Genomic DNA, 13,622 nt, shown 5'->3' with positions numbered 1-13,622 from the left:
AGCAGCACATGTGACCTGGCTGCCACCTAACGCACGGAACTATCACAAATGGGATGTTCTCCCTACCAGCTCAGAGAGGTGCACGCACCTCACCTCAAAACACCCTGACGCGCCCAGAGGGCTCCACCACTCAGCGGACACGGGGGGGGGGGGGGGGGGGGGGGGGGCGCCGCCGGCTCGGGCTCTCTGCCGCCTCCAGCGGCCGTCGCGCTCCTCGCACCCACGCTCTGCCCTCGGCGGCAGCGGCGGCGGCCCTCAGCTCCGCGGCGGAACGTTCCGAAGATGACGTCAGCGGCCCTCGAATCCCGTGTCGCTCCGCTTCCGAAGGAAAGGAGGAAAAGCAACAAGAAGGAAGAGCAATGGCGACACTGGATCGCAAAGTGCCCAGTCCGGAGGCGTTCCTGGGCAAACCCTGGTCCTCCTGGATCGACGCCGCCAAAATACACTGCTCTGACAGTAAGAACCCGACCCCGTCCTCTTCCTCTCTTGTCCTTTGGCCGTTCAGTGACTTACAGACACCAGGAGGAAAAAGTCAAGAGAGTGGCCCCCGGTGTCCTCCATGCTGCTCCCTGGCCACAGAAATCCCCCCCCCCCCCGAGACAGGTCCTATGCAGAGAGGGCTGTGGGTCGGGGGAGAGTGGAGGGGTGTGGGTGGGGGGAGGTTGAAGTGAGGGCTCCCCTCCGCTTTTCCTGCTGCCTGGGGGGGTTGGCTTGACCGGGTTTCCTAGTGCACGGCGGTGCTGTCTTAATTGCACGGGATCAGAGAACGGTACTCTGTTGCTGCACAGTTTGGGTGCTCAGCCTGGGCCAGGTGGCATGAGAGATCGCACTTGGGGCAGATGTGGGGGGAACGTGTTGTGATTGCTTTGCAAAGGAACGTTACCTGATTCTGGCTTTGCTTCCATGTGCAGATGTAGAAGACACTGGAAAAGAGGGTGGAAAAAGCAGGGAGGTTATGAGGCTTAACAAGGAAGGTAAGTGGAGCCTTGACACCATTAGTGCTTGGCAAAAATCCTCATCATATCTGTATATCACATGTGATGTCTTCTGGTGTATCAGCAAATGAAAGGGCAAAGGAGGTCTTGCCCGGGGACTATCACTTGCCATTAACTTGTTCAAAGTGGAAATACAGTGTGCCTCAAAAAGATGCTTAAAGCAGCAGTAAAAAGTTGAGTGGTTCTGTACTTAACAACCGTGTTGAACTTAACTCCTGTGTCTTTTGGTTTGTTAAAACAATGCTAAAGGTCTCTGTGTGGAAACAGGATTGTGTGGTATACAACTCTACTTTTGTTAACTAGTAAGTGATTAACTATTCTTCCAGCTGGTCCTGCTCCACTCCTGTAAGCCCTCTCTATGAATGCATTGGTAGCCATAACCATGGCTGTGCTGCAAAGGTCTTAGGATGCTGGTAAGCAGAAGGCCCACCATACTGCACTCCCATTGGAAATCTGGATTGTCCCCATGGAGTCGAGGAACCCACAACATTCATCTCCTCATTTTGGCTTAATCCAGTTGGGTATCAGCAGCCCCAGTGTGCTGTGGCTTACATTTGGCCACAGGTAGACGCACTGGGAGTGCTGTGCTTCCTTTTGCCATTGATACCTGCACAGGACTAGGAAGCACTGAGGTTTTACATGACCACTCCATGGTTATTATGTTAGCAGATACAGACTCTGTTGAATTTTAAACATTTCTTTTCAGGTCAGACTGATTCTGTAACTAATAGCGTTGCTTCTCAAATTAACAATTTCCTGCTGCCTTGCACATTACACATGAGAACACAGGAAATAAATCACATCCTATAATCCTTGTAAATAGTGCCTTAAGTTGTGCAGTACTGTAAGTTGTTAACGTAAGAAACTTTAGCTATATCTACAGGCAAACTGAAAAGAGAGATTTTATTGATTTGAAAGATAGTGGTTGTGAAAGGTGGAATTTAAATAATAGCATCCGAAGAGTGAAATTTGTAAACCATGCACACTCTTAATGCTTTCTTCGAAAAATTCTATGATTTTGTTTATTTTAATGGTTAATTCCATAACATGCTAATAACAGATGCCTCATCTCTTTGTGTTCATTTGATCTTCATGTGCACGTATTTGTGCACATTGAATATAGATGCACATAAAATTCCTGTGCATTTTTTTCCCCTCTTCTTTGCTTGACTTTGTTGTGCTTGTAGTTGAATTGGAGCAATTCCTGCATGGGCTATGGCAGTGTAGCCAGCATTTGGATCCTTTTTAACATTCCCTTTGTTGAGAGGCCTGATCCGCAGTTCCATCCAGAGCCCAGCATGCTTGTGACCTTGAGCCAGCCAGTAGTTGCAGTTGGTACACAGTAGGCGAGATGCTTGGCTGGCCTGAGAATCAGGCCAAATTGTCATTTTCTGCACACTGGTGATGAGCTATTAGGCTGGTTCATAATTGATTTTTTTTGTTTGAAGGATATAGATGACAAGTGTATTAAATTCACCTATATATACTGTAAGTCTTGAGGGATTTTTCCTTGCCGTTTAATTTGTGACTCGTGTGAAAACTGATCAAAACAAGCAAAATATTTCCTAATAGCATTTTTATAAGCTTTTAAAGAGTAACGTGATGTTACAAAGACTTACGTGGGAACGGATCCGCACTTTTCTTCTGTTTTTTGCTGTCTTTAGGGACCAGGGCCCCAGGACATGGCAGTGTGGGCCTCACTTCATGCAGGAGAAAGCCTTGATGAAGTTCTGCTTGCCTCAGTTCTTGATTTTAAATATGCTTTGGTGAGATGTGATCCTTGATGACATTGAGTCTCCAGAGATGAGCTTAAAATGGACTCTTTAAACACGTCATGGCCTGTCTTGTACTTACAAGGTGGATTCTATCTGGATTTAAGATCTGTTAGTGTCATAGCTGTGTTTGACGTGAAAATGAAAACAGATTTTGCAACACAAGATCAGAAAAATGCTATCGACCAGTCATTTGTCCAAATTGACCTTTTACGATATGGCGTTGTTGTTTAGGATGGGTTTTTAAATAATGAAGCTCGGTTTACAAGTTCAAGTTACCAGTGTTTGACATAAACCTGTTTATATGATGACCTTGTTCCACCCACCCAACACTACCTTTATTGAGAGAGATATTTATATACTTTTCTGGGATTTGCTCGGTGGAGCAGGTTGGGAAGATCATTTACCATTTCAAACAATAGTCGGCCTTCATTGACATATTGCTCCACTGTGCGCTTTTATCGATGAGGTGGATTATCAAACTTTAAAACACAAATAAAAATACATTTTAAAATAAAATTTAAGAAACTGTTTTCTCAGTCGGTGCACAATTAGTCTGTGGAGCTAGTTGCTGTCGGGAATAGTGAAATTTAGTAGTATGTCTTGAGTTTAAAAAAGGGTTTGTTCAAGTTTTTGGAGGAGGTTCCGTTAACAGTTGTTAGCCGTGCAGTCAAAGGGATTACCGCCTGCTATATCGGGGGGTGAGTAATAGGGCAGTGATCATCTGATTAAGATCTGTCAGGGCAGAATGCTGGATTTACTACCATTGGTCTGATCCATCATGTTTCGCTACAGGATAAGTAGCTTTTGTGATGGGAGTATAAGTCCATCTGTCCGTCCATTCATCCGTATGCATGTGTTGAGGTAAGTAGTATACTATGCCATACTTTATATTGTTGTTTGAATATTTTTACTGCTGTAATTGCTTATTGCTCATGTTTGATTTATTCTTACTGTACACCACCTTGAGTGAATTATTTCAAAAAGGTGGTAAATAAATCCTAATAAATGATGCAGACACTTTTGATTATGAGGTTCATGTGTTCATAAGGCTGTGGAGAATGGGAGGGGCAGCAGGAACCATGCTTCTGTTGCAGCCATTGTTGATCCTTCCTGTGTTTCCTGGTTGAAAATTCAGGTGGGTGAGTTTGGGCAGCTTGGCAAAGGCTGAAGGAGTGCGTTGAGTTCATCCATTCTTCCTGGCACAGGAAGTTTCAGGGAGGGGGCCCTAGCAGCTATCATCGTGTCCAACTGTCGGGAAATAAGGTAGGGGGTGGCAGAAGGTGGACTGGTTTCAGCAGAGCAGTCCTGGCTGAAAGAGAACCTGGGCGGCTTTCTTCATGTCCTTGAGCTGGAAAACTAGATCAGGGAGCAGTAGGTGGTGGAATTCCCAGAATGCACCATTGTGCAGCGATTCAAGCAGACACTTTTCAAGTATGCTCTAGAGTTTAGGATTCTTCAGCTTGGAAAGGAGATGACTGAAAAGGAGATAGGATAGAGGTTTTAAAATCATTTGTGATGTGTTATAAGTTAATAGGAAATAGTTATTTACTCTTTCAGTTAGCACTAAGACTAAGGTTCATGGAATATCCCCAATGGATAGCAGATTTACAAGAAAGCAAGAACAGTTTTTTTTTCAGCCGGTACACTTTTAAGAGTTGAATGGCGAATGTGATCAAGGAAACTAGTATAGTTGGGTTTGAAAAAGGTTTGGATAAGTTGTTGGAGGATAGGTCCATTAGCAGTTATTAGCCAGGGAAATGTGCAGAGTGATCTCTTGAATACTTCGTGTTCCAGTTTGGCTATGGATGGAGATAGGATGCTAGACTTGATGGACCATTAGCCTGATCCAGCCTATCAATGTTCTTTTGAAAAGGCTAAATCAGCCCATTGATTGGATGACTCTGTCTCTTTCTGTGAACAAGGCCACACACAGATTTCTGATGTGGGTAACCTGGGCTCGGAAACTTCCATTAATCTTGTACAGAGGCTAGAAGGCCATAGGTTCCCAGAATGTGGATTTTGTTACGTTTTAGCTATAATTTCACAAATTGGCTGTGGAAACAGTTTTTTGTTATTTGTGATTTTGTTTTGTTTTTGATCTGAGATTTGTGATGTATTTTATTACTGTGTATGTAATTTTGTAATCTGCCAAGAACGCAGGATTGTGCGGAATAGAAATTTGAAGTAAGTAAATTAATTAATTTCAGCACAGCTCTTACCCAGGGTTCTCTGCCTTGGAAGGCAAATGTATGTAGCCTTTACCATTCTTACCTATCGTAGTCTGTCTTTCAGTGTTATTTCTAACTTCTAGCAAGGCCATTCATTGCTTGATTTAATAGTTCAAAAGAGATCTTAATGCATTGTTATTTAGACTGGAAATGTCAGCTAGTACTAGGGGTATATTTCCATATTCTGACCTCGGTGTTATTGGTGTATGGTCAGATGGTACCACGCAGGATAAAAACTTAAATTGATGTTCAGAAGGCATATTTTTTGTACAATAACAGTACACAGAAAATGTTCTTTGGGTTAGTGTACTTTTGTCAATAATCAGAAAGGTAGAAAGAAGGCACGTTTAACTTGGAGGGTTGTTCAATTGACATTTGTTCAAATTCATAAACCACCCGTCCAAGTGATGTCTTAAAACAGTTCTTAATCTAAAGACGGGCACTTATGGTTAGCTCTAAATTAGAGAGCATTTCATTGTAAGTGCTTCCTGTTTAATATAGTATGCAAAGTCTTGTAGCTAGATGATGGATTCTCAGCATAATTCTTGTGATCCGCCCAACCAGTCAGTTTTTCAGCATATCCACGATGAATATGTATGAGAGAGTCACCCTTGGGAGACAGCGAAGGTGACAAAATAAAATGATGATGCTGTATGGTCTAGAAGATTTATTAATCAGCAAGATCGACTCAACACGGCTGGGTTTCGGCCCAATAACCTGTCTCGGGAATCTTTCTATCTCGTGTGGATGGATCTGTTAGTAACACTGGGTGTAATGTATCTCAAGTACTATCGCTAAGAACCTTCTTCCGAGTGTGTTCATCTTTGTGAGGTTTTGCTCTTCTATACCTTTGTATGTATGAGAGATTTCCATACAACGCAGGAAGTGCACACAAAGTTACCTTGTGGACGTCCTAAGGATTTGGGTTGGGAACCACTGGGCTAAGGTATGGTCGTCTGTTCCCTTTTTGTTCATTGTGTAGCTCTGTGTTTCCCAAACTGTGGGTTGATGCCCCGAATGGAGTCACATCAGTGGACAGGGTCAAATGATGCCACCCCTCTATCTCTGTACTTCCACTGTGACCTATTCCCATTAGGGACAGTCAGCATGGGTCCTCTGAGCTAGTGGACACTCGCAGGCCCCCATCCTCTCCTGGATAAGCTTCTTGTTAGACTGGAAACCCTTGTAGAATATTGGGGTGTGTGAGTGCACAGTGACACACGGGGTTGCCGTCATTGCCACTTCTGCTTTGGATAAGTGGAGGGAGGTGGAAGGGTGTTCAGACTCGCTATGTTATCAGTTGTTAAAATGGGATCGTGTTGAGAAAGACAGGGTCTAATTGCTCGGTGCGGAATCTCTTGCAATGCAGTGTGAGAAGGTGCTGTTGCCTTTATTCAGATCTGTAAATGATGTCAGATAAAGACAAAAAGGCCCATGCAGTCTGTCCAGCTGAGGTACAGCCCTTAGTAGATGTACATACAAATTCTCATACTTAAACTAATTCCCTTGTGCCCCCTTGCTTTTTCTCTGACCCCCCTACCTTTTTTCCTACCTCTGTCCTCCATAATTTCGTATGGTTTTGAACAACAGATGAAGGATTTGTGGTGTTAGGTAACCATAGAACTAGGAACAATTTAGTCCATTTTTTTCACTTTATATCTCATGTTCCAAAACAGTTTGCTTTTTTTGTGTGTGTGTATGTTTTCCCACTAAGAGAATTGAATTATGCACAAAGGATAGCATTGCATCAGGCTGTGAAACCAAACATAGTGCCCCCCCCCCCCACCATCACCACCACAAAAAAAAGGGATCTCTTGGCCCATAATGACTGGGGTACAACAAATCTATTTTGCTTAGTTTGTTAAAGTTTAAGGATTTGAATATCAGAGGCTCTTTTGATCACTGGATCCACCTTGTACCCTGGAGTTGGTTATTCATAAAGAAGAAAGTATGAAATGGATAATAATGGTGATCGGAGATCTGCGTTTGGATTTTAAATTGAATTAGCTGATCTTTCCAATTCTGTACCTCGGTCGTAACTTTTATCTTGAGCTTGGAAATGTATTTCACTGCCCAAGGGGACTTGAAATCTTAGTTTGTTCTTGAGGCAGTGGAAGATTTAAGGGCCTTCTTCAGTACTGGCTTGTCCATCAATTTATTGATTGAATAGGGAATTTTGTGTGTAGGCCACACATTGGCTGTTTGGGTAATTTAATAACTGTATATTCGTCACTCTGTGGATTTGCAGAATTTTCTAAGTAATGGTACGCTTATATGTTAGAAAATTATCCCAGGAAAAATCACCACACACATTTACACCTACTGACTTGTGCAGACTCTCCTTCTGTGTGAAAATACTTGCATACTTCTGAAATTTGAAAAGTATATATGTAGTTCCAAAACTAGCCCGCCACCCATACAGTGGGTAAAAGTATATATGAAAAGGCCTTACATATAGGTTGGCAGTTTTATAAAAATCAATTTCTGTGGGTAAAGTGTGTAAATAGCTTTGAGGGTAATTTAGTGACAGGGTGCCTATAAAGAAACATTCCTAATAAAGGCAGCATGGGCAGCTCAGTATTTTTATAAAGTAGGTGCCTGCTGTAATCTCTGTTCACGCACAAATGCTCACGCAGGAATTTACACCTGATCTGAGGCACGTGTATGTGTTTATATATTTAATTTGTGAACTGCTTCCACTTGTTTTCGTTATCATGTAGGCAGTATATAAAAACCTTGTTAAAATAAATATTTTTACAAAGTATGTATGCACATTCTGGCTCCTTTTCTATCCTCACCCTAGCTGTGTTCAAATTACATCCCTATGAAACACCTGTGCACAGATAAAGTACAAGTAAACTGTGGTTTACTTTTTGAATATATAGGGCTAGGTTCTATATATGGCGCCTGAAAAGTCCGCGTGGTTAAAAAAAAAATACACCTAGACGTATTCTCTAAAGTACGCTTACATTTTATAGAATCGGCTTAAATTTCTGCATGGTACAAAGAATATGCTGAGTGCCTCTCCACGCAACCAAATTTGGTCATGTCCGTTTAGGCCATGTCTTACTTGGCGTAGAGCGGGTGTATTCTATAATAATGCGCATAGATTTTAGAAACGCCCACAACCCACCCATAGCCACGCCCCCTTTTCAACTATGTGACTTGGAATTTACACACATCACGTTACAGAATACACTTAGCGAGTTGTGCACGTAAATCTTAATGCCAGTTTGTGCCGATAATTGCTTGTTAACATCCAATTAACAGTGCTGATTAGCTAGTTAACCAGTCAAGTTACGTGCATTCACTTTGATTTCTGGTTTGATTAAGGCGCGATATATAGAATTTGGGGGATACTACCAACGGTTTTACAAGAGCCATTTTTTGCGTGATGTTATAGAATCGGGGTATTTGCATAAACCATTTAAAAGGGGGATAGATTATTTGCGCATTGAACATAACTTCTAGTCATTTTGTGGTTTGATGAGTCTGAATGTGACGTTGGCACCTTTACTCCATTTTATAAATGGGGCAGTATCTAAGTATTTAACTTTTCACTGAAGCTCGCTGTAATTATTGGCGTAGTTCTTGGGTTGTGTTGTCTTATTCCAGTTACTGTAATTTTGGTGTTGGGTGAGGTGTCGGTTGCACATTTAAAATGAGCTACTCTAGATTTGTAAATCCCTGGTTTAGTGGAAAGCTTTTGAGCAGTGAAAGGAGGACAGTCATTGGGTTTCATTACAGTGTAATTTGGTATCATGTCTTTGGCAGAGCTGTGAGAAAATGGGATATAACTTACCTTTGGTCCTTTTTTTCTCTAGTAAAATTAGTTTGTGTTTTTTTTTGTACATTAAGTGGTAGGAAAATGTTACTCTTTTCACATGTTTGAATGTCTCTTTTCTGGGGTGATTTAAGTTTGAAAAATAGCAACTCACTCACTCTAAATCATGGATCATGGCCAAAACTATTCTGATCAGGTCACGCTGTTCTTCTCTCCTGGATCGTGATCTAAACTCTCTAGAAATACCCAGTTCAAAGGTTAACTTTGAGGACTCTCTGTGTGTAGCAGCTGCTATTATATCCTCCCATGGTGTCTTCTCAGGGGGCACATGTCATCCTTGCCAGGGCATATACTATGTTATGCTGTGCTGATAGGATACATGTAAATAAGCTGTCGCTTTTAAATCCTGTGGAGGCAGCCTGATGTTTAGCTCTAATGCAGAGCAGTGCTTTTAAAGCCTGTTCTCTGGATCCACTTTGCCAGTCCGATTTTTTTTTAGAGCCAGTGTATGGAAGTACCTTACATACTGATTAGCGATATTCTCAAAACCAGATTTGCTAGAAGGGTTCTGAGGACTAGTTTGTATATTGTAGACTGCTTATCGATTAATTTGTATTGTGCGTTTGATTAAATAAAAGTTGGAAATACGCTTCCCCAGAATACATAAAATCAGCTGTGCTTTAAAGCAACAGAAGTGGGCTAACTGTGGCTTGGGTTGTAGTAGTCTTATAGGGTGTCAGTGTTGTTGTTGTTACATTTGTACCCCACGCTTTCCCACTCATGGCAGGCTCAATGTGGCTTACATGGGGCAATGGAGGGTTAAGTGACTTGCCCAGAGTCACAAGGAGCTGCCTGTGCCTGAAGTGGGAATCCAACTCAGTTCCTCAGTTCCCCAGGACCAAAGTCCACCACCCTAACCACTAGGCCACTCCTCCACTGTTGCTACTATTTGAGATTCTACATGAAATGTTGCTATTCCACTAGCAACATTCCATGTAGAATCTCCAATAGTATCTATTTTATTTTTGTTACATTTGTACCCTGCGCTTTCCCACTCATGGCAGGCAATGGAGGGTTAAGTGACTTGCCCAGAGTCACAAGGAGCTGCCTGTGCCTGAAGTGGGAATCAAACTCAGTTCCTCAGTTCCCCAGGACCAAAGTCCACCACCCTAACCACTAGGCCACTCCTCCACTGTTGCTACTATTTGAGATTCTACATGGAATGTTGCTATTCCACTAGCAACATTCCATGTAGAAGTCGGCCCTTGCAGATCACCAATGTGGCCGCGCAGGCTTCTACATGGAATGTTGCTAGTGGAATAGCAACATTCCATGTAGAACCTCCAATAGTAGCAACATTCCATGTAGAACCTCCAATAGTAGCAACATTCCATGTAGAATCTCCAGTAGTATCTATTTTATTTTTGTTACATTTGTACCCCGCACTTTCCCACTCATGGCAGGCTCAATGAGGCTTACATGGGGCAATGGAGGGTTAAGTGACTTGCGTAGGAGAGTTGGGCTTTGATTCTCCTTTCTGAAGTTGGCTAGAGGAGTGCAGACACTTTATGAAGACAATGCACTGGAGCTCCAAGAGGGAAGGTGGACGGACAGCTTTTAAAACAGTGGAGCCGCAGGTTGTACAGCAACCTGTAGGGTTAGCCTTACACGAGGGTCGCTCAAGGTCTGTGTGGGGTGTGGAAGTTAAAGAGGAGGAGATAAAGCAACATGGCTTGAGCTGGGAATGGGGCAGAGACCAATGAAAGGTAAGGATTTGTGTGTTAGGAGTAAATGTCACAGCAGAGGTGTGATAAATCCTTGCAAACTTTGTACAAGAAGGGCAGATGTTTAAAGTTGTTATAGCAAAAGTGTGTGAGGACATTTTTGCCCGGGAGATTATGAAGTGTTAATTTCTATCCTGCATTATCTATAAAAAATCTAAGCGGGTTACAACAAACATACTGAAGCAACATCCATTATAAAATTATTTAACCAAAATTAAAAATAGAAGAATTTTAATTCAGTTTAATGCAAAAGACACTTTTGACTTTGGTCCGTTAATTGGATTGGACGTCCTTGACCTGCAGGCAGTTTCATGATTTTGGCTACCTATTGTCGCCTCACTCCAGGCGGATTAGTTAAAATCAGAAAACTGGGACTCAGGTATCTGAATTTAACCAGTTTTCCCCTTTGCACTTTATTACATTTTTAAACGTAAGATACAGGTATTTATGAACTCTATTCTACAAGTAATTTGAATACTGCGCCAAGCAGAGTTGTGGTATATGAAGTCTTTATGCCTTTCCTGCACCGATGGCTGCTATTGATGCAAATGTACATTGGGTTCCACTAGAAAAGACACCCAGCAAAACACTGATAAACACTAATATTTTGGACCCTCAAATCACTAATTAACTAGAAAATGAATAGCTAAGTTGACAATTTATAAGAACATAAGAATAGCTATACTGGGACAAACCAATGGTCCAACTAGCCCAGTATCCTGCTTTCAACAGTGGCCAATCCAGGTCACAAGTATGTGGCAGAAACCCAAATAGTAGCAACATTCCATGCTTACCAATCCCAGGGCAAGGAGTGGCTTTCCCCATGTTTATCTCGGTAGCAGACGATGGACTTTTCCTCCAAGATCTTTTTTTTTTTTTAAATGCAAATACACTGACCATTACCACATTCTCTGGCAGTGAGTTCCAGAGCTCAACTATTCATTGAATGAAAAAAAATATTTCCTCCTGTTTGTTTTAAAAGTATTTCCACATAACTTCCCCTAGTCGTCGTACTTGTTGAAAGAGTTAAAAATCGATTCATTTCTACTCGTTCTACACCACTCAGGATTTTGTAGACCTCAGTCATATTGCCCCTCGGCCGTCTCTTTTCCAAGCTGAAAAGCTCTAATCTCTGTAGCCTTTTCCTCATTTGAGAGGAGTTCCATCTCCTAAATCATTTCTTTCAATCTTTTCTAATTCCACTATATCTTTTTTGAGATATGGTGACCAGAACTGAATGCAATACTCAAGGTGTGGTCGCACTATGGAATGATACAGAGGCATTGTAGTATTTTTGGTCCTAATAATTCCTAGCATCCTGTTTGCTTTTTTGGCCGCTGCTGCACACTGGGCAGAAGATTTCAGCATATTGTCTACGGCTCCTAGATCTTTTTCTTGGGTGCTGACCTAAGAATAGAAACCCTATACATAACCAGCTAGTTAAAAAAAAAAAAAAATTCTGTTTAAATTCTAACCTAACAGCTTTAGATCTTTAAACTCAGTTTAATATTCTTCTGAAAACATCAGGGCCTTTTCTGTAAACTGCGTTAGGTTCTAATGCGCGCTGAACGCAGGACACATTAAAGTGTTCTGTTAGTTTTGCCATCTGTGCACACTACCGTATTTTTCGGACTATAAGACGCACTTTTTTCCCCCCAATTTTGGGAGGAAAATGGGGGGTGCGTCTTATATTCTGAAGGTAGAGATTTGGCTGGCTGGCTGGCAGGCCGCCCTCCCTCCCTCCCTCCCTCCGAGTTCAGGATCGCCCTCCCCCCGGCCCTGTCACCACTTCTCCCCTTACTCATGCGATCTTCCCTGGTGGTCTAGTGACGTCGGGGCAGGAAAGAGCCCCCTCTTTCCTGCCCAGCGCGCTGCTCTCCATACTCCTGTATGCAGCCTGACGGTCTCTGCGAGATTCAAAATGGCCGCCGAGACTTCAATTCTCGGCGGCCATTTTGAATCTCGCCGAGACCGTCAGGCAGCAATGCATACAGGAGGATGGAGAGCAGTGCGCTGGGCAGGAAAGAGGGGGCTCTTTCCTGCCCCGACGTCACTAGACCACCGTGAAAAAAAGCGTGAGTAAGGGGAGAGGTGGTGACAGGGCCGGGGGGGGGGGGGGAGGAGGTAAGCCTGAGGGCGATCCCGAACTTGGAGGGAGGGATTCGGACAAGACGCACCGGAGCACCTAGGTTTTAGAGGAGGGAAAAAGCAAAAAAATTTTTTTTTCATATTTCCCTCCTCTAAAACCTAGGTGCGTCTTATGGTCCGGTGCGTCTAATAGTCCGAAAAATACGGTAAGTTGAATTTGAAATTTATTATTTCTATCCCTCCCTTATCAAGGACGGGGTACAAAAGATGCATACATAATTAATAAAAATAAAACACACATATATAAAATACAAAAAAATAATACTACACAGTTTCCAAGTAGGAATTCAGTACTTATCCAACATTTTACCTCTCAAGTGGAGTCATGATAAGCTTGATATAACAAGAAATCCTTCTATTTTTTTCTTAAAGCTGGACAGGGAAGTTTAGCTTTTAAGCTGCAGGGGAAAGTTTGTTCCATTCAATTGGTCCCAGATAAATTGCAGGAACAACCAGTTCACATTTGTGCTGAGATCTTAGAGATCGGGATGGCAAATACATTTTACAGCATGATGCAAGTAATAAATAGAATGTTGCGAAAGTTCCGACGTGGCATTACTTTCAACTTATACAATATTCTGCTATGCATTGGTAACCATTTCAGACGTCTCAGGTGGGCAGTGTGCATTACTTTGTATTTTTCGGAGGGCGTATGGTAGGGGTGGAGAATGGGCGTAGATGCAGCAATCAGTGCGCTGACGTTAACGCCACACTGGTTAGCTCATCCATAAGGTGGGCACCTTTAGCACCTCCAAATAGGAAACTGTAAGTGCTCGTGTGTTGGCATTAGCGCATGGCCATAAAAATTGTTTTTTTTACATTAGTCATGTCCAGAAATGCAGCAAATAGAAATAAAAGCCCTTTTTATGTATTTATTTATAAGGATTTATTTGCTGCCTTTTTTGAAA

General features: G+C 42.4%; 1 protein-coding gene across 1 annotated transcript in view; it reads left to right on the top strand.

Annotated features, from left to right (window-relative positions):
* Positions 1-329: 329 nt before the first annotated feature.
* Positions 330-13,622, top strand: part of ATXN7L1 (ataxin 7 like 1) — a 279,312-nt gene continuing 266,019 nt past the window's right edge. The window contains exons 1-2 of the mRNA XM_030216364.1: positions 330-456; positions 912-974. Coding sequence (XP_030072224.1) covers positions 360-456; positions 912-974 — 160 coding nt within the window. The 5' untranslated portion in view covers positions 330-359. The remainder of the gene's footprint in view (positions 457-911; positions 975-13,622) is intronic.

Source organism: Microcaecilia unicolor, chromosome 10 (genome assembly GCF_901765095.1).
Source record: "Microcaecilia unicolor chromosome 10, aMicUni1.1, whole genome shotgun sequence".
Lineage (NCBI taxonomy): Eukaryota > Metazoa > Chordata > Amphibia > Gymnophiona > Siphonopidae > Microcaecilia > Microcaecilia unicolor.
This window is presented reverse-complemented; position numbering and strand designations above follow the sequence as displayed.